This window comes from Cervus elaphus, chromosome 2, assembly GCF_910594005.1.
Source record: "Cervus elaphus chromosome 2, mCerEla1.1, whole genome shotgun sequence".
Taxonomy (NCBI): Eukaryota; Metazoa; Chordata; class Mammalia; order Artiodactyla; family Cervidae; genus Cervus; species Cervus elaphus.
In genome coordinates this window covers 39,938,558-39,966,207 of record NC_057816.1, presented here as the reverse complement: position 1 = coordinate 39,966,207, position 27,650 = coordinate 39,938,558, and the positions used below count along the sequence as shown (strand labels likewise).

Genomic DNA, 27,650 nt, shown 5'->3' with positions numbered 1-27,650 from the left:
GTGCCAGTTTATGTTCCTATCGCAAACCGTGGGGTGGTAGTGTTCAGCCGTGTCTGACTCTTTGCCACCCGATGGACTGTGGCCCTCCAGGCTCCTCTGTCCATGGGATTCTCCAGACAGGAATGCTGGAGTGGGTTGCCATTTCTTCTCCAGGGGATCTTCCCAACACAGGGATCAAACCCACGTCTCCTGCATCTCCTGCGTTGGCAGCTGGATTCTTTACCACTGAGTCACCTGGGAAGCATCAACAACTATGAGGAGTTCAAATCTGTATCCTTATCAATATTTACTAATTTCAACTTGACAATTTTAGCCATTCTAGTGGGTGCGTAATATATTGTGGTCTTAATTTGCTTTTCCCTCATTGCTAATAGTGTTAATCTCCTTTTTGTTATTTAGATATACTCTTCTGTGAAGTGTCTGTCCAAGTCTTTTTCTCTATTGATTTGTACAAGTTCTTTATATATTTTGGATACGATTTTTTTGTTAGATATATGTATAGGAAATATATTTTCCCAGTATGTGGCTTGCCTTTAGACTCTTAACAGTGCCATTTAATGAAAAAAGATATTTTTTAATATTTATTTTTAATTGAAATATAATTGCTTTACAGAATTTTGTTGTTTCCTATCAAACATCAACATGAATTGGCCATAGGTAAAAATTGCATAATAAAATGCAATTTATCAATCTTTTTATGATGAGTTATTTTCATGACTTCTATTTTTCCCAGGAATGTGGTTGATTTAGGGAGCAGTAGGCTTGGTGGGACCCTGTGGAACATTGCTAAATCCACATATACCCATGTACCAATGTTGTTGAAAATTTCAAGCATAGGTTTTGTGGATCTATTGGATGTGCACAGGGGGGCATGACAATATTCTTTGATTTTCTACTAAAAGCTTTATTGTTTTACCTTCCATATTTAGGTCTCTGGTCCATTTTGAGCTGATTTTTATTTACGGCATGAGGTAAGAGTTAAGGTTTATTTTTTGCCATACAGTTACCTCAGCATCATTTATTATTAATATTAAAAAGACCACACTCCCTAACTGAATTATAGTAGTATCTTTGCAGAAATCAAGTGACTGTAAATGTGTGGATTTGTTTCTAGACTCTTTATTCTGTTCCACTGGACTTATTCTTCATCCTTGGACCCATGGGGCGCTGTCTTAACTAATGAAATGTTATATGAAGTCTTGCAATTTGGTAGTGTTAAGTGCCGCAGTTTGTTGCCTTTCTTCAAGATTGTCTCGGCTAATGTAGGTCTTTTGCCATGTTATAAATTTCCATAATAATATCAGAAATAACTTGTAAACTTCTGTAAAAAATGCTTTAATTTTGATCTGGATTCACTGAGTCTACAGATTAAGCTGGAAAGAACAGGCTTCTTAACTATTTTGAATCTTCCACTTCATGATAATCGTGTGTATATTTATTCCATTTAAGTCTTTTATCTCAACAATGTTTGTCTTCACTATAGAAATTTGGCTTATATTTCATACATGAATTTCTTGATATTTGATGTTTTGATGCTGCTATAAATATTTTATTGTTGCCAATTGTTTGTTGCTAGTATAAAGAAATACATTAGATCTCTACTGACCTTGTACTCTGTGACCTTGCTAAACTCACTTGTAAATTCTAGTAGTTTGTAAAATACTTTGCATTATCTACATATAAAACTTGATATCTATAAGATAATTTGCTTCTTTATTTCTAATCTCTATGTTTTTAGTCTCTTTTTCTTGCCTTTTATTGAATGGATTAGAACACTTTAGTGTTCTAGTCAACACTGTTGAATACAAGCATGATGATGAATATGTATGTCTTGTTCCTGACCTCAGTAGGAAAACGTTTAATATTTCACTATTAAGTACAATATTAGCTATAGGTGTTTATTTAAAAAGATACTCTTTGTTTGCTAAGAGCTTTATCATATTGCTATAAATTTTTATCACCGTATTGAATTTTAGCAAATGCTGTATCTATTAAGATGATCATATGAGCTACCACCCATGTTCTGTTCATTATACCCTTAATTTTTTTGTTTTGAGACAACTGCAGATTCACATGCAATTGTAGAAAATAATACAAACAGATCACACAGGCTTTTTCTCCATTTTCCCTCAAAATAAGCATTTTTTTCAAAATTTAGTACAATGTCACAACCAAGGGACTGACATTGATCTCATGTTTCCACTCTGATTTCTGAATATTGAATCAACCTTCCTTCCTTTATTCATAAAATATTATGTATTATTATATATTGCTAGATTCAATAAACTAATATTTTGTGAATGATTTTGCATCTATATTCATGAGAGATATTGGCCTTTAATTTTCTATTCCTGAAATGATATTGCCAGCTTTCGATATTAGGATTATAGTGACCCCATAGAGTACTTTGGAAGTGTTTCTTTTTTCTTCATTCTCTGAAAGATTTTATGTATGTTTGGTATTATGTCTTTCTGAAATGTTTGGAAAAATTCACCAGTAAAGCAAGCCAGCTGGCTTTGAAAAAATTTAAAATATAGATTTGATTTGTTAAAACAGATCAAGTCCTACTCAGAATTTTTACTTCGTCCTGTTTTTCAAGAATGTTTCCATTTAATGTAAATTGTCAAATTTATTGGGAAAGTTTTTTTTTCCCCTTAAATTCTTCTTGACTTTTTAATAATGACTGTAATCCTGTAGTGATGTCTCTTTTTTTTTCATTTATTTTCTCTCTTTTTTGGTTAGTCTTACTGGTGGTTATCAATTTTAATTAACCCTTTTGGCTTTGTTGATTTTCTCTTTTATACATCTACTTTCTATATAATTAATTTCTGCCCTTTATTTTCTTTCTTCTTTCTTTAGGTTTATTGTTGCTGCTTTTTTTTTTCTTTAAGATTTTTGAAATAAAGGAATAGAGGATTGAACTTTCAACATTTCTTATTTTTAATATATAAACTTAAGCTCCGGGTGTTGGTGATAGACAGGGAAGCCTGGCAAGCTGCAGTCCATGGGGTCGCAAAGAGCCGGACATGACTGAGCGACTGAACTGAACTGAACTAAGGTTATAAATTTCCCTTTAAACAACACTTACCTGGTTTTACAAGTTTTGATGTCATATTTTTCATTATAATGAAAGTATTTTTCCTTGTGATTTCTTCTTTCACCTATAGCTTTTTCAGAAGTATCTTGCTTACTTGAAAATTGTAGTTTTTTGTTATTGTTGTTGTGTTAGTTATTTTCTACTGTGGTCAGAGAACTGTTCACACATTTCACCTTTTTGAATATTTGTTGTCACTTACTTTATGGCTCAGGATACAGTCTATTTTTGTAAATATTTTCTGTACATTTGGAAAATATGTGTATTCTACAGTTGTTCAACTTTTTAAATCCTTCCGATTTGGGTGTTTTTTATTTTGTTTTGTTTTTGTCTATTAGTTACTGAGAGAGGTGTGGTAAGATCTTCAAGTCTGACTTGGAATTCGTTTCTGCCTTTTTTGGTTTTTTATTTTGGTAAAATATACATAGCATAAGGTTTACCATATTGCTTTTTAGTTTGGTAAATTTGGCTTTATATATTTTGAGATTATTTTATTATTTACAATTGTTATGTCATCCTGATGAATTAATCTGCTTATTATCATGACATATTTTGCTTCATTTTCTCTTTTTAACACTTCTTACCTTAAAGTCTACTTTAATAGTTTAGTCATACCACCTTCCTTTTGGTTAATGTTTGGTCAGTCTATCTGTGGCCTTATATGTAAAAGGTATTTCTTGTAAAAAGCTTTACAAGTAGAACTAGATTTAAAGTGAAATGCCAGTGTCAAATTCAGGTACAGTCAGAGTGTCCTTGCCTTGTGGTACCAATAACAGGGAAGTGATGATGGCCTTGGAAGGGGACTCAGGAGTTTAGATTTTATATCGCTGATGGGAGATGGACCTCCCTATTTTTTTAAACCCTTTTTTCTCTTTATGTTTATTTTTGGCTGCACTGGTCTTGGTCGCTGACTTTTCCCCCGTGGTGAGCGGGGGCTGCGCTCTCGGTGCGGTGTGCTGGCTTCTCGGGCGCACGGGCTTCAGCAGCTGTGGTCCAGGGCTCGAGAGCGCAAGCTCAGTAGCTGTGGCCCCGGGGCCCAACAGCTCCGCAGCCTGTGGGATCTTCCCCGGCCAAGGATAGAACTTCTGTCCCCTGCATTGCAAGGCGGAGTCTTAACCACTGGACCACCAGGGAAGCCCTGGACCTCCCTACTGATGGAATATTTCTACAAAACAAATTACCACGCTCAAATGGGTTTCTCAAATGTTTGATATTCATTATAAATCATCTCAGGGTAAAGAAGAGTGGACTTGAGGGTGCTATCATCCAGCACCCTCAGAGAGAAAGATGTATAGTCAGTGCTATGCAAACCTCTGAATTTTCCTCAGAAGATTTCTAAATGAACTATTTCATATGGGTATCCTAGATCAACCAGTAAATGTCTAAGTGGTAAGCACCCTAGGGGGCCATCTTGGTCCACTGTTATACTCCTGAACACTTGAAATATGTAGTGTTCTTTCATTTTTGTCACTCAGGCCATGCAAGTAAATGAATAGCTGAATACTCAGAATTTTGATTTTAACTGTAATTATGACCTTTATAAATATTCACTGCTTTAAAAATGGACCAAAGTGTAAATAAAATGGGCAACTGATATACCTCAGTTCCCAAAAGAAAAGTACAGGAAGTTGTTTTCACTTTTCAGTTTTAGAAAAAAGACTTCATCATTTTATACGTGATGTGGCTTTCTGGACTCCTGACATCCTCATAGAATTTGACTGGAGTTTCCTTCTCTTGGAAGTGGATGGGCATTTTCTTGCTCTCCACAGTCATAAGCTTCACTTCCAGGGGGCCCAGGTTTACATAATCCTGTGGTGAACAGACACAGAGGAGACAGGAGAGGTTATTTAGCAAGTTACCAGCCTTTGGAGGTCGGGTTTTATTTATTATAGTTGGCCTTTATCTGGCAGATTACATTGTGTCCTAATTGTCTGAATGCTGCCTAACATGTGAAAAATGAGAGCTACTGTAAATAAAAAACTCAGTAAACATATATACCTACTGGGTCATGGTAGGCAAGATCCCCCAAAGAGCAGGCAGCAAGGCTAGCAGGTTTGTGTCTTGGGGACTTGGGCAGTGGGTCGGGGTGGTGGAGGGGGTGGGGGGAGTTGGGAGGCAGCAATGGAGTAGGGAGATATATCCTCTGCAAGCTCTTTAATCGGTAAAATGAAGTATTGGCTGCCTTTATATAGCCCTCTGCTGGCCAGGATATAACCACAGCAGAGTTTTCTGTATTATTCACGATCAAAGGGAAAGATCTGCTACATCTTTGACAATGAATATCTTAATACTGAGCAAATCCACATGAGTTTTACACATTTCACAGGATCTACTGTAGGTATAAAACTTACCATATTCTGCCAAACTAAATATAGTTTAACATATCAACAAACAGAATGGGAAGTCTAATTTATATGAAATCCCACAGCTTGGTGGGGGGGTGGTGGGGGTGGGCAAGAATACCGGAGTGGGTTGCCATTCCATTCTCCAGGAGATCTTCCTAACCCAGGGATCGAACCCAGGTCTCCCGCACTGCAGGCAGACGCTTTACTGCCTGAGCCACCAGGGAAGTCAGTTTATATGAAATCCCACAGCTAACCCCAAACTGGGCTGGAACAGCTCCAGCCCTGTTCAATGCGCGCCTTCCTTTTGAAAGCTTCTCCAAGTGATGTCTCCTCCTTTTGAACTCCTCCAACACTTCAGCAAACCTTTCCCGAGTGCCCACTGTGTGCCAGGTGCAAGGCTGGTCATGGAGACAGAGGTCTGCACTCCTCCTGACAGCTGCCAGTGACTGTCTTACCTGCTTTCTACCGGCAACACAAGATTTAGAGCGGGGCCTGCCACACAGGCATCTTGAGACTATACTCCTTCCTGTTCTCCCCTTTACATTCTCAAGCATCTCACAAGTCCCTGGCATGTTGTGAGGTTATCAACAGACATTTATAAGAACTTAGGAGAATCAAAGAATGGAAAAGGAAGGCAATGTTTTAGTTCTCAAAAATGCATATAACTGTATTTAACTTTTAAAATACACAATTCTAGAGCTGCAATAAATGCATGAGAGAAGAAAAGCAGATTAATGGAAATCTACCATATATTTCAGAACGATCTAGAGCAGGATTCTGAAGTGAAACCCTGTATTAGTCTGCTTGAGCTGCCACAGCAAAATACCATAGGCTGACCGGCTGAAACAGCAGGACTTTATTTCTCACTGTCCTGGAGGCTGGAAGGCCAAGGTCAGGGGGCCGGCATGATTGGGGTCTGGTGAGAGCCCCGTCCTGACTTGCAGACGGCTGCCTTTGTGTCTCACAAAGCAAAACCTCCTCTTATAAGGATCACAGTCCTATCAAATTAGGGCCTTTATGACCTCATATAACCTTAATTACCTCCTAAAGCCCCCATCTCTAGATACAGTCACAATAGGAGTTAGGGATTTCAACATATGAATCAGAGTCGGGGGCAGGAACATAGCTGAGTCCATAGCAATACAATACCATTTCCACCACATCAAAAACTTCCATGGAAAGTAAGAAGGTCTTAGAAGAGAACATAAGCAAAACATTGCCTGACATAAATTGTACCAGTATTTTCTTAGGTCAGTCTCCCAAGGCAATAGAAATAAAGATGAAAATAAACAAATGGGACTTCAACTTACAAGCTTCTGCACAGCAAAGGAAGCCATAAACAAAACAAAAAGCCTGCAGAATGGGAGAAAATATTTGCAAATGATGTGACTGACAGGGACTTAATTTCCAAAATATACAAACAGCTCATACAACATGACAACAAAAAAATGAAACAACCCAATCAAAAAGTGGGTAGAAGACCTAAAGAGACATTTCTCCAAAGAAGAAATACAGATGGTCAATAGACACATGAGAAGATACTCAACAATGCTGATTATTAGGGAAATACAAATCAAAACGACAACAAGGTACCACCTCACACCAGTCAGAATGGCCATCATTAAAAAGTCTACAAATAGCAAATGCTGGAGAAGGTGTGGAGAAAAGGGAACCCTCCTACACTGTTGGTAGGAATGTAAGTTGGTGCAGCCACTGTGGAAAACAGTATGGAGGTTCCCCAGAAAACTAAAAATAGAATTATCATATGATCCAGCAAATCCCACTCCGGAGCATATATCCAGACAAAACTATAATTCAGAAAGATACATGCACCCCTATGTTCATAGCAGCAATATTCACAGTAGCAGAAGACATGGAAACAGCCTAAATGTCCATCAACAGAGAAATAGATATAGAAGATATGGTACATGTATACAATGGAATACTACTCAGTCATGAAAAAGAACAAAATAATACCATTTGCAGCAACATGGATGCAACTAGAGATTATCATATTAACACTAAGTGAAGTAAGCCAGAAAGAGAAAGGCAAGTACCATATGATATCATTTATACATGGAATCTAAAATATGACCCAAATGAACCTACCTATGAAGCAGAAACAAAACAAAATTAACAAAGGGACACAGAGAATAGACCGGTGGCTGCCAAGGGGGTGACGGGTGGCAGAGAGGGCAGGAAGGGGAATTTGGGGTTAGCACATGCAAACTGGCATGTATATATAGAATGAATAAGGAACAAGGTCCTACTGTATAGCAAAGGGAACTATATTAATACCCTGTGATAAACCATAATGGAAAAGAATATGGAAAAGAACATATCTATGTCTGCCACATTATTGCATAGCAGCAGTGAACACAATGTTGGGATTCAACTTTGCTTAAATAAAAAATGAATTTAGAAAAATAAATTCAATGGATAAAGGCAAAAATAAAAAGGTCTTTCACTCAACCAAATGGTGTGGAATTTGGGGATTTTGTAGACAGTTGTCCCCTGGTGTGAGGTCACTGTAGCACACCAGGTGTCCTGATACCGAGATATCCACGTGGGCGTTTGAGTGCTGTAGAGTCTGGAACCTTAGTCTTTAAATGGTCACTTGGTGGTAGCAGGACTGAGTTGTACTTAGTTAAAATGGTCTTTATTGACTTATTCGGTTTCATCTGCTTTCTTAACCACTCTTTCTCCTATCAAACTTTAAGTTCGAGGACAACTTTTAAGGTTATTAGTAGTACCAAGAAGGAAAACAGCAAGAGGTGGCTATGAAAGTGACTGGAAGGTACCAAGAAGGTTTTAAAATTAAAAGGCTTGATAATCCAGGTTTTGCCTAATGGTGTTACATGGCCATTTGTACTTTCCAAAGATGGTCACACTGATATATATCCTATCCCATGCTTTTCTTAAAATATGATGCTGACCTTCTTCTTTCAAGATGCAAGAGCTATGTTATTTCCCTTTGGGTGGAAATTTGTAGCTACACCAACAGATAGAAAATGATGGACGAGCTGGTGTAAGATTTCTACCTCACAGGAAACATTTGGTCTCTGGGATTGATGGCTTGGGGGAAGCCAGATACCGTAACAAAAGGACAATAAAGGAGACCCGTGTCTGTTAGGAGACCCAGAGAGGAACTGAGGCCCAAGCTTCGCCAGCATCGCCTGGCCAGCCAGGTCAGCAAGCCACCTCAGGAGTGGATCTTCCTGCCCAAATCGAGCCTTCAGCCAGCATGTGGCTCACCTGCCATGGAACCCAAGTGAAGACGGCCCATGGAAGACCTGTCCAAACTCCTAACCGACAGAAGCCTTGAAAGAGAGTAAATGATTACTGTTGTAACCCACTGAGTCTTGAGGTAGTTTGTTACGTAGCCCTAGATGTACTGCCTTACGTGGTGCGCTAGTAATGGAGTTCCATCCGTACATACATGTAGCAAGCTGGGCAAAGGTATGCGTGAAAATAGTATCTAGCGACAGGCGTGATGGCAGCCGCTCTTACTAATATGTGCAAATAGAACTTTTCAGCATCCGTATTTTCGGTTAATTTTCTCCACTAATTAATAAGACAACATTTTCTCTAGCAGTCAAGATAAGATGTCTTCTCATGAATCTTACCTTGAAATCCTGCTCATCCTCATACAGTAAGTATTTCATATCAGAGGCCCCAAACTCTATTCTTGAACTCTCTTCTTCATCTATCTCCGGAAGCTGGCCCAATCTGCTGTCCTTGTAACTAAGACGAAAACCACTGCTCCCAAATGAGATGCTCGACATGTCTCTGCTTTTTATGTCTGTAGGTTGCGATTCTGACTTTTCTGGGATGACTGCAAAGAAATTAATTGGGTACAACTTTTGGACAGATAAAAATAAAAATATAGCATATACTTTGTGACATTTTGAATTTGAAAGCCCTTTGAGAATCTCTGGGAGGAGATGAATTTGAGAATTAGAAATGTAGAATCGAGGTATCAGAGTGAGAGTGAGTCCCATTGTTAGCAACCATGTCTAAGGTGCATTTCCCTGTGCCAGCTAATAAGTTAACATAATCGTATGGGGGTCTGTGAGTATGCTGGCGTTTTGGTTGGTTGGCTGAACTGAAGTGCAAACTATGCTGGTATAGACATCATCCTGTCCCTCTTCACCAGCTTCTAGGTCATTCACTGTGACACACGGTGACTTCGACTTGAAAACAGGTCTAGGAAAAGGAGATGGGTTGGGTCAGCTCTGCAAGGGCAAGAGGAAGGTGGAGGGGCTGACAGGTATCTACCCCCTGAATCGCGCTCAGCTATGAGGTGCCTGTCCATAATAAGAAGCTCAATAAGTGTTTGCCAAATTAAAAACAAAAATCACCATTACAGTAAAATAATACCTTTATGTGTTTCTGACAATTCCAAAGGCACTTCAGGTGGTACTTCCTGCCCAACAGCTTGGGTAAGATATAGTCGCCTAAAAACAAATAAGAAAAGTAGTCTGTCAGCCAACAAATGTTGTAGCCTCTGCTCAATAGTGTCTATCTCTCTGCTGGGAGCTGGAGATGCACAGATGAAAAAGAGGCGTCGGGCCCAGTGGGGTGGCAGACAAGATTACAGCGTTTTATGATGATGGTTTGTCCCAGGATGGGTAATTAGCAGTGTCAGGAGTGCTGTGGTCTTCCCATGTGGTACAGAAGTGAAGAATCTGCCTACAGATGCAGGAGATGCAAGAGATGTGGGCTCGATCCCTGGGTCGGGAAGATCCCCTGAGGGAAGAAATGGCTGCTGACTCCAGTACTCTTGCCTGGGAATTCCCATGGACAGAGGAACCTGGTGGGCTACAGTCCATGGGGTCAAAAAGACAAGACTGAGTGACTGAGTGCGCACGTGCGTGTATACACACACACACACACACACACACGCAAGTGAGGGAAGAAGCACCAGATTTAGTCTTAGGAGGTAAGGAAAGGTTTCCAGGAGGAGATGACACCTGAGTTGAGTCCTGAAACACCAAGGAAGAGCTTGGGGTAGGGGGTGCGTCCCATGATAAAGGGAATAACAGACAAAGTCCGAGAAGTGAGAGTGATCACAGCACCAATCACATCACTGTTGCAGGAATCCCGATGAGCAATGACGGTGGCCAGCACGGGATGGATTTGAAAAAAAAAGAAAGAAAGAAGAAGTCAGGACAGTGAGCAGTCGGAATCCAAGATGATGCCACGGTTGTTGCTTTCACTGAGCGGCGTCTTCCAGCTACGAGCCCAGTGAGTTGTGCATGAGCTATTGCAGCTCTCTGTGCTGCAGAGGCCCATGGAGTTTTCTGTCAGAAGACACGATACCTTGAAAGCTGTGTGTGGCATTTCCATGAAGTTTGCCTGAAGATAGCATGAACCAAGTGACCCTTGCAGATACGCTAACAACCGTCCGTGCTCAGCCAGCCGGCATCCAGACTGAATCCCCTGGATTACAGGCTGTTGGTTTCTTAAAGCACACGAACAAAGTGTTATCCGAGATGCTTACAGCGCCAACAAATCATGTCACTGCATACAGTAGTTATATCTTAAAACCGTCTTAAGATTGGTGAAGGTGTGTCTCAGTGAAGTTCTGGTCTGCAGGTGGTCAAGTCTGAGGCCACAGAGTTCTCTTCTTTCCTGGTTTTGGCCTCTTGAATGACTAAGAGCTTACTGAACACTGTGACCTTCACAAGTCTCTTAATCATGGGTTTATTGTCACTTTTGGACCACCAACAGGGCAGCAGCGCTTGGTATTTGATGATGCAGAAAATATGTTAAAGAATGCCATCATATGAAACTAGTGTTAGATAGATTTGAGTACTGGTTCCCCAAGACTCAGCTCTGTGGCACTGAAGTCCCTGGGCAGTCCCCTCTAGCTTACTCATCTCATCTAACGTTTCAAACAAATCCTGCAATGCTTTATTGGAGTCATGAAAGAAAGCGTTGAGGGAGGTCTGGATGGGAAATAGAGGATTAATAACTCTGTTAGCTAGAATACCCGATTCTTCATCCAAATAGGAAAGAAGAGAACTTTTTACATGTTCACTGGGTAGAGTTCATGTCTATTTCTCAACTAGAATAGACAGGACTAAATTCTCAACAAAGAGGTGGAATGGACAGTTGTCATAAATTGCATACTATGTGTTATTTTGACTTGAAAACAGGTACAGTAAAAGTTCCTGAGGACACTCAACATTTTCCTTCTGGATAAGCAGTGTAACAGATAACTGAGGGTTTGCACATATCTCTGTTTCTTTATGTGGGTCTTTCTAAAATGTCCTAAACACTTGTCTCGAAGGAATTTACAGTCTAGGAGGGAAGCAGATGTTAAGTAAGTAATCACTAGTGTGATAAATGCTAGTTACAAAGGAAAAGTTCAGGGTGTCTTGGAGGCACCTGGCACCTTTTAAACACAGTCTGTGTTGTTTCTTTCCCGTCAGATTTTGATTTCATCTCTCCCAACCCTGAAGCAAGACTAAGCACTCATATCTCCCACTAAAGAAAACCTGCCCACAAAGGCGTGGATGAACAATGTGGGTTTTACTGAAGATTTCCGTGAGGGAAGCTAGAGGACAGGGCTAAATGACATCACAACAAAGCACACACCTTCATGGAAGTCCTCTTTAAAACTTTCTCACCTCCCTTCCTGTCCTTGCCAAACTGTCTGTATCCCGGGAAGGAATTCCCCTTTATTATAATGAACATTTCACTTGCACATCAGCACGGAATTGGGAACAACAGACCAAGCTGACCGAAGCAGGAAGTGAGGTCAGCAGTTCACAGGGTAGCTCTTTCTGGAGGCTTGGGTGGTTTGGAAGAGAGAAAAAGGAGCACAGCGGGCAACAGGTGGAGCGGTGGTTAGAAGGCCTGGCTGGCAGAGATGCGTGATTACAGAGATGCGGGCAGCAGGTGCTCCGTGACAGAGGCTGACTGGGCGTGGAACTGGAGAGGTGTCATAGGGAGGGAGGCTGGCAAAAGACAGCATTGCCTCTGGGGGGACAGTGAGGCCCCCCGCACCCTAAGGGCTCTTAAGGGCATCAGTTCAAGAGACGGAAGTGCAGGAGTCCTGTAGGAAGCCAATTCATTCAGCCCGATCGCCCACTTCACCTACACTGGTACCTACTGCCCTGGGGCAGCACAGAGATTGTGGAAGGGAGCAGGAGACTCCATCTCTGTCCTGCCCACCCAGGGTTCAGACTATGAAGTCATCCTACTGTCTTCCAACTTCTCCAGTCTTGTATCTTGACACCCATCATTTAGCTCAGCAAAAAAAAACAAACAAACAAACCACAACTTACCCATATCCACCCTTCCTGGAACACATTAGGAAGTTTGCCATCAATAAATACTTCACTGGGTCTCAAATAGTACTTTTTCCACGCCACACAAACAACAGAACTACTTGGGTGTAAATGTTTTCCTGGGCCTTCCACTGTGTTGAACTTCTCTGCCCAGACCCAGATAGTTTTCTCCCATCTTGCACATGTACATGCTACATTCGAGTGGTTTAATTCCTCTATCTTTCTAAGCATGTTTTTGTTCAAATTATGAATGCCACTTTGTTTTAATTCCATATTGTATGTGTGTTCAGTCACTCGGTTGTGTCCGACTCCTTGCAGCCCCATGGGCTGTAGACTGCCAGGCTCCTCTGCCCATGGAATTTTTCAGGCAAGAATACTGGAGTGCATCGCCATTTCCTCCTCTAGGGGATCTTCCCAATTCAGGGATTAAACCTGCATCTCTTGAGTCTCCTGCATTGGCAGGTGGATTCTTGACCACAAACGCTACCTGGGAAGCCTAATTCCGTATTCCAGGGCTCTTGATTTTCCATCAAGATTGGTATATTAAGACTTATTTTGTCAGATAAGAAAAACAGGTAATCTAAAAGGCAAAGCCATACACACATTTGATTTCACTTCAGTGCAGTTCAGTCGTTCAGTCGTGTCTGACTCTTTGCGACCCCATGAACCGCAGCACGTCAGGCCTCCCTGTCCATCACCAACTCCCGGAGTCCACCCAGACCCATGTCCATCGAGTCGGTGATGCCATTCAACTATCTCATCCTCTGTCGTCCCCTTCTCCTCCTGCCCTCAATCTTTCCCAGCATCAGGGTCTTTTCAAATGAGTCTGCTCTTCGCATCAGGTGGCCAAAGTATTGGAGTTTCACTTATGCACAAATAAATGTGACTTGGAATGCCAGGCTATTTTCTACGCCTAGAAAGTAGCTTGGCTCTTCCATTAACTGTCAGAGGAAAGCATGCTATAGTCTACAGGTAACCAGAAGTCCCAAACACCTCCAGGAAGCACCCACAAGGTTGATCACGCCCTCCTCCTGTACTCTGGCTTTGCACCCGTACTTCTTCTGCTGTATTATCATGCATTTATTTTATGCCCAATTCCCCTGCTGGCCCAGAGGTTTCTGAAGGACAGCAGTTGTGATATTAAGTGTTTGCTATTATGAACACAGTGCAATGTTAGAAAAAGCAAGTCAAAGTTTGCCTTGTAGCAATGGTCAATTGTGATAAACTTATAGTTTCCCCATGGCCATTTTGTGAGTATCTTTCTTTTCAACTATTAAAGAATTGTAATCTTTAAAAAAAAAAAACTTTTTACAGATACAGATGTTTAAAAAAATATTTCTAGCTACGTAATGACTCTCACCTGGGTATCTTGAGATCCACAAGTCTGCAGTTGAATAGCTGATCAATAAGCACCAAATTTTCTTCTTCCAGCTCATGAATACCTTTTTCCAGTTCTTCCACTTCCTTCCTGCTATTTGCAATCTGTTCTCAGGAAAAGGAGAATGGGTGTTAGTTTTCCACAAGAAATTTAACTTTAAAAAGTGCATTTGATGGGGAGGAAGATCTATCCTGTATTATTTTTTTACTGTGTTTGTTCTAAAAAGGAAGGGATGGGACTTCCTTCCAAGTCATTTTAGGCAGAACTTGGTTTCCTGATTAGGCAGTTACTACTGAATGGCAACAAATTCCTTTCCTACTCTTCAGGAACATCACTGGATTTATGTGTGCTGGAGGCAGAGATAAATAAGAAAATAAGACTAATTTATCAGTCTGGTATCAGTACTTAAATGAGGCTCTATCAAAGGTTAATGACAAGCAACACAATGACAATTAATAGCACTGGGGAAAAAAATCTATATTATGGCATTAAAAAAAAAAAAAGAAGTACAAGCCTAGGAGTCCTTTCTATCAACCTCTATATGACAACTATATTCTCTCTGAGTGTGCTGGAGTCATTCTGAGAAATATCAGATAGATGAGATGTTATTCATTCATTCATGAAATTGTACTGTATACCTACATTGCATCAAAAACTATAGTGCACTCTGGGAACAATGGATCAACAAGATACAATAACCCTCAGGGGTCTCTTAGCTTAATGCGAAGGAGAGTGATAGCAGCAGAGGACAGAATGATAAAATATGATACTGGAAGCCACTGGGTGAGCTGGGAGGGGGGCAAGTTCTACCCTATGTCTGCCAGGTGGGGGGTGAGGGGGAATTAATGGAAGGGATGACCTCCATTCTGCATCCTGAAGGCCAGGAAGGGATTCTCTAGCCAGACGAGGGAGGATATATTCTAGGCAGAAGGAACCACACATATTAGGCACCACTATGTTGCTATGGATAGAAACAAAATGGGTGTGGGAACAAGTAGGAGAGGAACTGGACAAATATGGGAGCCAAATAATGCAAAGTAGTCTGATTTTTATCTTGCAGGTTAGACAGTAGGTCCATTCATAGACATAGCAGGGTTAATTAACTTTAACTGCAGAAACATGGCCAACTCAAACATGAACACAACTTGCTGGTTCTGTTGATAAGAGTTCCCATCAATCTTTAAGAAATGTATTTTGATAATTTTTTGCCTAAAGAAGACTTGATCATGGGGAGAATATATAGAAGAATGTTACTAGATAGAACCCCCAACTTACCTCTCTGCCCCCCAAAACAGCATGAGCTATGCAGGTGCTAGATTGAATGGTGCTAATGGGTAGAAGTCAGGGTAATAGCAGAATTAAGAGTATAAAATAGAAAGTGATCAGCTGGTGAGAATGATACAAAGATAGCTGGGAAAGGTACTGTGTCTCTTGAGGGAACATGATGAAATAAGAAAGGCACAGGGGAGGGGTATGCATCATTTCTTGTTAGGAGTTGCCAAGAGTGTAACTGATGACTACTTAGAGATGACTAACACGTTTTTGACTTGCAGTTGAAGTTACTGTATTTTGGAAGCATTCAGTATATTACCACATGCATATCTTTTTCATATAAGTCATTTATTAAATGCTTAAATTCTTACTAAGGGTAAATTCTTGCTTGAGGTAGATGGATACAAAATTCAAAAAAGCATGGTTCCTTCCCTCAAAATAGGAAAGAAATCTACAAATCTAGTGAACAAATACATAAACAATTATAAAACAATACCAGTGTCATAGAAAAGGCTTAAAGATGAAAAGGTAACCAATTTCATGAGACAAGTTAAGTCCATAACTCTACATTACCAAGTTAGCAGTTGGTGTTTTAGGCTCTCATATTTTATGAGATTATCAGCTTGATACAAGCCTGAATGCCTTAAGGAAACATAATTTTCAAATGTCAAAAGATGAGAAAGAAATTATAGTTAGAGGTTGTAAAAGAAGGAATGAATCGAATGTTTGGAAATGTTTGACCTCAGGGCTTGGCATAACTGGGAAGCAGCATGCATAGTTCTTGGTCTTCTGGCAAGAAGGGAATGAGGGCCCTTTGGGGGAGTTGAGTCCAATCTTTCAAGCTACAGATAACCTGTGACATCCCTTATGCCTTTAGAGTACTAAGTAAGGTTCTCAATTGTTGTCTCCCTCTCAATCTTCTGAAATGTTAGGGAAATGAAAGCAAATTCCCTTTTTACAGCCATGTCAATACCTTTAGATTCTGCGGTAAGGGTCTTAACTAGTAGCTCAGATGGTAAAGAATCCACCTGCAAAGCAGGAGACCCAGGTTTCATCCCTGGGTTGGAAAGATTCCCTGGAGAAGGAAATGGCAACCCACTCCAGTGTTCTTGTCTGGAGAATCCCACGGATGGAGGAGCCTTGTGGGCTACAGTCCATGGGGTGGCAAACAACTGAACGACTAACACTATCACACTTTTTCTGGGGTAAGAAAGTATAAAGAAGGAAGTGGAAGACCTCTTTTCCTCCCAGCCCCTGCTTCTCTCCAGATACCCAAGAAATGTACTTAAGAAATTGGAAAGGAGTAATTCAGGCACCTAGGATTCTAATTAAGTGTATGCTCTTAAAATTTTCCCCTGCAAGAACAAAGTTAGCTTTATGCCTCCTCACATTTGAAACTCTGATTGCTAACCTCTTTGAATCTCTGTCTAGTTTTTCCAGCTTTCCATTTGTTAAGTTAGTTCAAGTTATTTGGATTTTTGAATTTTCTTCATTTTTCTAATAAGCATGCTAAATAAACTCAGATAATAAAAGTCATTTAATGAGACCTAATATCCCTCCCAGAGATCTAAGTTTTTGGTTATTGTTGAAGAATAGTTAAATGGAGAAATATTTGGGGGAGTTCCAGTATTAAATATCCCTTGTTACTCATTCTTAGCCTTCTTCAAAGAAATTAATTAGCATACATTGTTCTATTTCCAGGCAATTTTCAATTCCTGTGATAGTACTTATAACCAGAAATGGTTTTAATTAATTTTGTGAGTAAATTTAATAACAGTATAATGAATATTTATTGAAATAAAGAAAAATTAAATATATTGAATTTCTTTAAAATGATTTTTTCTTTATTAATGAGCTCTTTTTGCTCATGATTAAATTAAACTTGACATTTTTCTGTCTTTTATTTCCACTGAGTTATGAAAATTAAAAAATAAAACAAAACAAAATGTAATTTGTGGCTTTAGTAGGAAGGACCAAGGCACCAAACAGTCTTTCTTATCAGTCAGATATAAATTTTTGTAGTCATTTTCTCTGAACCTAATGTCTATGATATCTTAACAGAATTTAAGATCTGAATTGTTAAATTATTATTACTGGGATCATACTGTCATATTTAATAAAAGTATAAGAACTAAGTTCCTCTATAATATTCTTTAACTATTGAGCTCACCTTGAGTTTGTTTAAATTAATATTTATTTTTTAAAATTGAGGATTCATCTTGATTAATTTTGGAAATAGTATGAAGTCCTACTCACCATGACTTTATAAAGGCAACTTCAAGATAATTATCAATATCACAGAAAGCATATTCATTTTTAAATTTTTTGTTTGTTAGACTCACCAACTCTATTCAGTCAAATGAGAGCAAGGAAAATAGAAATTAAGCTGATGGTGAAAATTTTACCTTGGGTGTCTGAGCAGATGGTGAAAAAGGAAATGCAGGAAAAGACGATCTAAGAAGAAATTTAATAAATTTCAGGTATGTTGAGTTTGAAGTACCTATGTGACATCCATGTGGAAATATTCAGTTATTGAATTATATGAACTATTTGTATATTTTGGAAGTTAAGTCCTTGTTGTTTGTATCATTTGCAGATATTTTTCTCCCAGTCCATAGGCTGTTCTTTCATTTTGTTCGCGGTTTTCTTTACTGTGTGAAAGCTTTTAGGTTTGATTAGATCTCATTTGTTCATTTTTGCTTTAATTTGTATTGTCTTGGGAGACTGCCCTAAGAAAATATCGCTATGATTTATATCAGAGAATGTTTTGCCTGTGTTCTCTCCTAGGGGCTTCATGGCATTATGTCTTACATATAGCTATTTTGAGTTTACTGTTGTGTGTGGTGTGAGGGAGTGTTCTGACTTTGATTCACATGCAGCTGTCCAGCTTTCACAACACCGCTGGAAGAGACTATCTTTTCCTCAATGTATATCTTGCCTTTGTTGAAGATTAATTGACCATAGGTATGCAGGTTTATTTCTGGGCTCTCTACTCTGTTGCATCAATTCATATGTCTGATTTTGCCCCAGCCAGGCTGTTTTGATTACCGTAGCTTTGTAGAATTCTCTGAAGTCTGGGAGGGTTATGCCTCCTGCTTCACTCTTTTTCCTCAGGATTGTTTTGGTAAGTCTGAGTCTTTTACATAAATTTTAGGATTATTTGTTCCAGTTTTGTGAAAAATGTCATGGGTAAGTTGATAGGGATGGCATTAAGCTTGTAGGTTGCTTTGGGTACTATGGCCGTTTTAACAATATTAATTCTTCTAATCCAAGAGCATATAGGACATCTTTCCATTTCTTTGAATCATCTTCAATTTCCTTTACCAATGTTTTATAGTTCTCAGCATGTCTTTCACCTCCTTTAAGAAGTTTATTCCTACGTGCTTTTTTAAAAATGTGATTTTAAAAGAGATTGATTGTTTGCATTCCCTTTCTGATATTTCATTGTTAATGTAAAGAAATATACCTAATTTCTGTATGTTGATTCTTGTGTCCTGCTACCTTGTTCACTTAGTTTATCAGCTCTAGTAGTTTTTGTGTGTAGTCTTTAGGGTTTTCTATATACAGTGTCATGTCATCTGCATATAATGACAGTTTTACCTCTTCCATTCCCATTTGAATACCTGAAGAGACAATTTAAAACCAAAGAGAATGAAGTTAGAATGATCCTTCAGCCTTGCTTCCATCACTCAGGAGCAAATAGGGTTCAGAGGAAGGCCGGGTCAGTTTTAGAATGTCAAGAAGTTTTAGACACTTGAGTGTATTGTATGAAAATTGTGACACTAAAGATGACTTGTGGTTATTACTGAAATAATTTATGGTGTTCATTGAGTAACAGCTTGTAATAAGATTAGGACTCCACTTGAATTTCATTTTACCTCGGTCAGTCACATATCCATGCTTTCCCCATGACTTCAGCTCATAAATAAAAGTCATTTCCGGTTCAGAAAAATGAGAAAGAAGAAATTGTTTTCATTTTTTAAAATTCCACTTACCTCTTTATTGAGCCAGTCATTTTCCCAGATCTCTCGATAGCTGCCCTTGTCAATGAACCTTAGAGCATTCTAAAAAAAAAAAAAATTTTTTTCCTGTATTAAAAAGAGCTGCCACAAAGCATTTCACTTTTTTTTTTTTTTAAAGCAATGATACACAATCAATTTATCTGAACAGTTAAAATTATGGTTTCTAGGAACTTTGGAAATATGCCTAAAAACTTTGGGTCCCATTGTTCTTTCTTTATTATCCTATCGTGCTGTTTTTCCTGATTTAGACTGCCTAACACAGATGAAAGTGAAAGAGGAGAATGAAAAGTTGGCTTAAAGCCTAACATTCAGAAAACTAAGATCATGGCATCTGGTCCCATCACTTCATGGGAAATAGATGGGGAGACAGTGGAAACAGTGTCAGACTTTATTTTGGGGGGCTCCAAAATCACTGCAGATGGTGACTGCAGCCATGAAATTAAAAGACGCTTACTCCTTGGAAGGAAAATTATGACCAACCTAGATAGCATATTAAAAAGCAGAGACATTACTTTGCCAACAAAGGTCCATCTGGTCAAGGCTATGGTTTTTCCAGTGGTCATGTATGGATGGGAGAGTTGGACTATAAAGAAAGCTGAGCACCAAAGAATGGATGCTTTTGAACTGTGGTGTTGGAGAAGACTCCTGAGAGTCCCTTGGAGATCCAACCAGTCCATCCTGAAGGAGATCAGTCCTGGGTGTTCATTGGAAGGACTGATGCTGAAGCTGGAACTCCAATACTTTGGCCACCTCATACGAAGAGTTGACTCATTGGAAAAGACCCTGATGCTGGGAGGGATTGGGGGCAGGAGGAGAAGGGGATGATAGAGGGTGAGATGGCTGGATGGCATCACTGACTCATGGACATGGGTAAGCTCCGTGAGTTGGCGATGGACAGGGAGGCCTGGTGTGCTGCGATTCACGGGGTCGCAAAGAGTCGGACACGACTGAGCGACTGAACTGCGCTGAACTGAACTGAGCACAGATGATTGAAAGAACTGGACGGTGGTTGTCCAATCAATTTGGCCGCTAGTGTGACTGAATCTGACTGCCTTGGTGAAGTCAGTCATGAAGTGACCTGCTTCACCGTTTAAATGTGCGAATTAACTTTATGCACTGATTTCGGCTGTGCCGGGTCTTCGCCGCTGCTGGGGCTTTCCTCTGGATGTGGTGTGTGGGCTTCTGTCTGTGGGGGCTTCTCTCGCCGTGGAGCACAGGCTCCAGAACGCGCCGACTTCGGTAGCAGCAGCGCCGGGCTCTGGCGCACAGGCTCCGCAGCTGAATAGCTGCGGCGCCCGGGCATAGTTGCTCCACCGCACGTGGGATCTTCTCAGATCAGGGATGGAACCCACGTCTCCTGCATTGGCGGGCGGATTCTTCGCCAACAGGGAAGCCCTGTTCCGCCATTAAGATGGCTAAACTACAGTGATCAAACTTTCTTCAAGTTTATGGTCACAGGCATAATTTAACATGTAGCAAGAGCAAGGATAGATGATATAACTACCTTTTAAATCTGAAACATTTCTGCAGGTCAGTAACAACAATGTACCTATTTATAAACCTAATAGCAAATAGTTGCAGGTTAGCAGGCTATAGCTAGGTCTTCTCCTGGAGAAAAGCATTTTAAATTAAAAAAACAGGGAAAGCCTTACTTTATCAGTAGGATCATAAGATGTAATTTCATTTTCAGTTACTAGAATATTTACAATTTCACCCAAAGGAATTTTATAGTGGACAGCAGGTCACGTTTATATGTAAGGTACTTTTATATGGATGAAAGTGAAAGTGTTAGTTGCCCAGTCATGTCCGACCCTTATGTAAGGTAGCCCGCCAGGCTCCTCTGTCCATGGAATTCTCCAGGCAAGAATACTGGAGTGGGTTGCCATTCCCTTCTCCAGGGGATCTTCCTGACCCAGGGATCGAACCCCGGTCTCTCCCAAATTGCAGGCAGATTCTTTACTGTCTGAGCCACCAGGATACCACACAGCAAAGTAACTGAAGGACACAACCAAAAGAAGAGAAATTGAGAAAAATATTCTGGCTCATAAACATGGATTGAAAGAATTTAAAACTATATGAAAGGTAGATTTTAGTAAGTGCTTTGAGTAGGAAGACTTGCAATAAATTCCTTTTTTTAAAAATCATGTTAATTAAATAAGAGTGAACCTCTATTTCCCAGGAACCATGTAAAAAGTTCAGCTCCAAATGGTAAGACTAAAGTTTATTTAGACATAGAATTTTCTTTGAACAAAAGTAGGAAGTAGCTCATAAATGAATTTAGTTAGCTAATGACTTATTTCACTAACAATGGAGTAGTATTCTCAGCTTTGACTACACATTAGAATCTCCTGGATATTTTGAGAAATTCAAAAGCCCAGGCAAAATCTCAGGTCAATTACAAGCACATCTTGGTGGGTGGGGCCCAGGACCCATGTGGGTTAAACAAACTTTCCAGGTGACTCTAACAAGCAACTGTGTGTTTGTTGTTCAGTTGTGTCTGACTCTTTGCGACCCCATGGGCTGTAGCCTGCCAGGATTCTCTATCCATGGAATTCTCCAGGCAAGAGCACTGGAGTGGGTTGCCATTTCCTTCTCCAAATAAGCAGCTAAGGTTGCACAAAAGTAGATTTTAGAAGTTAACTACATGATGAAATATGGGCTTCCCTGGTAGCTCAATGGTAAAGAATCCACCCACAATTCAGGAGATGGAGTTTCCATCCCTGAGTTGGGACGGTGCCCTGGAGAAGGAAATGGCAACCCACTCCAGTATTCTTGCCTGTGAAATCCCATGGACAGAGGGGCCTGGTGGGCTACAGTCCATGGGGATGCAAAGAGTTGGACACGACTTAGCGACTACTCCATCACCACCATCCACATGATAAGATGACCAGAAAAAAATGAGAAACATCAATTCACTTATGTGGGTGTTTGGCATTATGTGGGGAAAAGAAAACATACAGTGTAATAATTAAGAGTACTGATCTGAAAAAGACTTCTTAAATGTCAATTCCGCCACATGCTCTGGGCAAGGCACAATGTTTCTCTGTGTCTCTGTCTTCTTATTAGCAAGTCTCCCCCTTATAGGATTGTTGAGAGATTTTAATGTAAAATACTAGGAACAGTATTGGGGGCAGTCTTCATTATATACTGAAGGTACATACTAAAAGCATACTTGATTGACATATGCATTTTTAACCATCTTAACTAAGCTCAGATCACTTATTGATTTCACCGTTTAATCATATTCATTCCCAAAGGGGCTCAATTGCATGGGCAAGCAAAACCATTGATCAGTTCTCCTCCATATCCTCTGTATTTGTATAAATCAATCAAAATTGTGCAATGGCATAGGAATACTGAAAGAATAATAGAACCAAAAGGGAAGCAACAAACAATAGCAACAGAAATTCAATGAAGAACTCTAGAAAAGGCCAGATGCTTATCACTCCAAAGAAAGGATGTCCCAGATAGAGAGACAATCCCAGCGGGGATCTCACAGATTTAGGACACAGGCTGGAGCAAGATAATAGTGCAAGTGAAAGCCACTCAGTCGTGTCCGACTCTTTGCGACCCCATGGACTATACAATCCATGGAATTCTCCAGGCTAGAATACTGGGGTGGGTAGCCTTTCCCTTCTCCAGGGGATCTTCCCAACCCAGGGATCAAACCCAGGTCTCCTGCATTGCAGGCAGATTCTTTACCAGCTGAGCCACAAGGGAAGCCCCAGAGCAAGATGAAGGACAACAGTGGAAAGGAAAGACAGGCAGATATTTCGGACAAAACAAAGATTAGAAAAGATGAATTGGAAATTATATCTCAAACATTTTTTTATATCCTCAATTTTTAAAGCTCCAGCAACATAAAGTGTACTCTCTTAGGTTTGCGTATGTAAGAAAGTACTTTATAGACAAATTATGTTTCATCCTATAGTTCATCCAAAATTTCACAATTTGTATAGTCATTATTATTATACTTTAAAATAACTGAATATTAATTTCCAGAGCTCTTGCTCTTATAAGGCACCATGCTACTTAAATCATCTCAGTCCTCATAGTATTCATTAAAGGTAAATATTAGTATTATTGTCCCCTTTTTATAGACTGGGAAACCAAAGCCCAGAAAAGTCAAGTATAAATTCAATTTATACACTGGGCTTCCCTGATAGTTCAGTTGGTAAATTTAATTTTAATTAATAACATAATAGTATACATCAACTATATTTCACTTAAAATTTTGAAGTTCTCTGTGAGAAGAAGAAAAATCTACTATTAAAAAAAAAAGAAAAGAAAATTGACATATACCTCTGTGGCCCATTCCTTCTTTTGGTCCTGCTGCAACAAAGTTTCTCTGATTATTTTCTTTCTATCATCTTCCAGGGTGATTTTATACTGTTCTTTAAAAAGAAAATTAGAAAGCTTGAGATCTTAGGTAAAACTATCAAGTTGTAAACTTTATCTTCCATGATCCCCACCTCACCTTTCTTCGTATTTTTTTCCCCTGAATTTTCAAAGTACAGTCTTACTGAAGAATCTAGTACCTCTAATGAGCCAAAATGCTCCAACAGTTTACTAATGCCTTAATGGGAATTCGTTGGAGATGGTATCTCTCATGAATATTTGTATTTTTAAAGGATTTCCAACGCTTTAGTGCCTCTGAAGCCATCTACCCTTCATATCACACTACTTCTGATTCCACAAATTAAATATGAAGACATTTGATTATACACGCAAGTAGCATCCTGTACATCTAATGCCATCTAACTGAATTTCCAATGTTCTTGGCACACGTTTCCTGGGACAGGAAAGACAGAAGGAGGAGAGGAGAGCGAGGCGGAGAGGGGCTGGGGAAGTCAGCAGACCGGATCTGAGCTGGGCTCAGAGCAAGAGGGGAGAACAGAGATGCAAGGGCAGGATCCTCTGCAGGTCTTCTCACATAATGAACGTCAGAACTGAGAGAGCAAACAGTCAAAAACCTGGGGCCTTGAAGGATGCTCAGAGGTCATATAATGAACACTGCTGTTTAAGGAAAGCAAGATAAAGTGACATGAGGGCTGCTTTAGGGAGTGGAGAGAAATGAATCTGGATAAATGAGTCTCGTTTGTTCATTCTTTTATTCAGCAAATCATCATCGAGTTCTTTTGATGTGCATGACACTATTTAAGGCACTGGGAATATTACCAAATGAGAGACAGAACTCCTGCCCTTATGACACATACATCCTGGTGGGGAAGCCAGTGAATAATATTTTAGGTGGTGAGGCATGTGATGAAGAAAAACAAAAATTCTCACACTTCCCTGGTGATGCAGTAGATAAGAATCTGCCTGCCATTGCAGGGTACACAGGTTTGATCCCTGGTCCGGGAAGATCCCACATGCCATAGAGCAACTAAGCCGGTGGGCCACACCCCTGAGCCTGTGCCCTAGATCATGGGGACCACAGATGCCGACGCCCAAGTACCTGGAGTCCGTGCTCCACACCTGGAGAAGCCCGACCACTGCAACAGAGAGGAGCCCCAGCTTACTGCAACTAGAAAATGCAAAGCAATGAAGACCCAGCACAGTCAAAAGTAAAAAGGGGAAAACAATTGAAAAACTAACATTTTCCATTTTAGATAGAGTGATCAGAGAAAGCTTTTTTGAGGAGGTAATACCTGAGTGAAGACTGAATACAGTGACATAGTTAGCTGTCTGCAACAGGAGGGCAGTGTACCCTCTAAGTCAGAATCGTCAGAGTTGTGCTCTATGATGACATCAGTGTTACATGTCCCCATTAGATGAGTTTTATTTATAACAGTTGGAAGATAATTATTTGGAAGTCAGAGAGTATTGTCTCCTACAAATGATGTTGACAGTTATGGTTGTAGCCTTTCCCTCCTCCAGGGGATCTTCCCAACCCAGGGATCGAACCCAGGTCTCCTGAATTGCAGGCAGATTCCTTACCAGCTGAGCCACAAGGGAAGCCCTAGGTTTCTAGACTGGTCCACAGCGATTCATTTAACTTATTCTGTAATGAAACAATACTATTGTATTGAGACTGTTGTGGGACATAACAGCCATTTAGGACATTATTTCAAAGGGAAAATTTTCCCCACAGACCAAGTCAGCCAAAGCTGACTCTAAGAACTCTTGGGGGTCTTAGGCTACAGGGAAGAAGATGTGCAGGTCTGGTCTTTGAATACTTTGGAGGCAAACTAAGGCTCTGGAAACAGGCACAGGGAGCTAGGCTAGAGCCATTCAGCCCTCATTGTGTTTCATACTGGCATAACCGCTTCCCCTATTCAAGGAAAACTCTGAGAGCAGAGAGTCAAGACTTCTCTTCCATATCCTTCTTTATTGCAATCCCGGGTGACTGCAGCCATGAAATTAAAAGACGCTTGCTCCTTGGAAGAAAAGCTATGACCAACCTAGACAGCATTAAAAAGCAGAGACATTACTTTGCCAACAAAGGTCCATATAGTCAAAACAAAGGTTTTTCCAGGAGTCATGTATGGATATGAAAGTTGGACCATAAAGAAAGCTGAACGCCAAAGAATTCGTGCTTTTGAACTGTGATGTTGGAAAAGACTCTTGAGAGTCCCTTGGACTGCAAGAAGATCCAACCAATCCATCCTAAAGGAAATCATTCCTGAATATTGATTGGAAGGACTGTTGCTGAAGCTGAAACTCCAATACTTTGGCCACCTGATGTGAAAAACTGACTCATTGGAAAAGATCCTGATGCTGGGAAAGATTGAAGGCGGGAGAAGGGGACAGCAGAGGATGAGATGGTTGGATGGCATCACTGATTAATGGACATGAGTTTGGGTAAACTCCGGGAGTTGGTGATGGACAGGGAGGCCTGGCGTGCTGCAGTCCATGGGGTCGCAAAGAGTCGGACGTGACTGAGTGACTGAACTGAACTGATTGACCCTACAATTGTGAATACTCCCAGGGAAACTGGGAGTATGTAAAAGTCTCCTCCCCAGAAAAGTCTGGGACATTGCAAATGGGAGATTACGACTTTGTGCTTTTAGACTCCTGGCTGCTCAGATGCCTGGTCCAACGTTTGCCTTGCATTGCTCTCCTTTCCTTGTCGTGTCTGGCTCTGCTTCAGCTCCACCCCACAAGCTTTGGGGGTCGGTTGTTCACTCTTCACCCACTTCCCGTGTCACACTGCTACACCGGGCTCATCCTCTCCTGGGCCGCTGGCTTCCTGTGACCCCTCTCTGGACAAGGCTGAGCAGGGGCAGGTGGTAACACTGGCCACGCATCAGTTCCTTCAGGCAGAGTGGGTGTTAGGTGAGTCACGGAGTGGGGAGGGCTACTGGAAGCTTATCGGCTTGGGTCTGACACGCACCTGGGTTCACCTCCCATTTCCACTACTTAATAAGTCTGAGTTTAAAGCCGTGAACTCTTCCAGGCCTCTGTTCCCTCATAAACTGAGCACAGTGGCATCTAACTCAAAGGGACTTGTGAAATGAGACAAGTTCGGAAAGCAGGTCCTGGGGCCATGAGTTCTCGTGGAGGTCACTGAGGTGATCAGAGGGAGAAACTGGCATTCAAAGAGGCGGGCTTGAATTCACGCCTTTTAACTCACTTAGTGCCCAGAGAGGCTTTTAAGGATCCCTGTCCCATGCATCTGGTCAAGGACCAAAGGAAAAACTCTCTGTGACTCTAATATCTGCTGTTTTCTAATAACTCCATACTTTCTCTATTCCTGGGACTCATCTAAGGGTTTAATAAAATCTAAAAATTTTTAAAATAAAACACTTTAAAATTTTTTTTAAAAAATTTAAAATTTTAAATTAAAACAATTTAAAGAGAAGTTTTAAAAAAATCTAAAATTTCCTTTTACTGAGAACAAAAGCCTTGTCCTGGATATGTCAGGGGGTGTGTCCTCTGCTCCCAGTGTCCTGACATCTCCTTCAAACTGAAGTCCGGGGAGGCGGGTCCAGGTGCCCCCTCCCCAGGCCCCCAGGGCTCAGGGCAGCTGCTGGGTCAGGGAGGCTGGACAGCCGACCAGAGCACGGTTTGTGCTGGTGCCAGCCGATGGCCCACGAGGCGCCACGGGCGGAGGTCTTTGATCATGCTTGACTAGGTAGGTGGTCACGATGACGCTCTTCAGTTAGTCTGTGGGAAGCAAGGATGGAGTGGGGGCAGGCAGAGAGCAGAGGTGCCCTGAGGGGACAGTCACAGACCGCGGGCGACAATGCAGGGAGGAGCATCGTCCCTGGAGCCAGCACTGATCTGACGGCCGTCTGT

At 40.7% G+C, this 27,650-nt stretch overlaps 1 protein-coding gene across 2 annotated transcripts in view; it reads right to left on the bottom strand.

Moving 5' to 3' along the window:
* Nucleotides 1-4,564: 4,564 nt before the first annotated feature.
* CCDC83 (coiled-coil domain containing 83) overlaps nt 4,565-27,650 on the bottom strand; it is a 49,533-nt gene continuing 26,447 nt past the window's right edge. For both annotated transcript variants that reach the window (XM_043876096.1, XM_043876106.1), the window contains 6 exons: nt 23,712-23,803; nt 19,383-19,451; nt 14,098-14,219; nt 9,820-9,896; nt 9,066-9,274; nt 4,565-4,903 (listed from right to left, as the gene is read on the bottom strand). In XM_043876096.1, the coding sequence (XP_043732031.1) occupies nt 4,742-4,903; nt 9,066-9,274; nt 9,820-9,896; nt 14,098-14,219; nt 19,383-19,451; nt 23,712-23,803 (731 nt within the window). In that variant the 3' untranslated portion in view covers nt 4,565-4,741. The remainder of the gene's footprint in view (nt 4,904-9,065; nt 9,275-9,819; nt 9,897-14,097; nt 14,220-19,382; nt 19,452-23,711; nt 23,804-27,650) is intronic.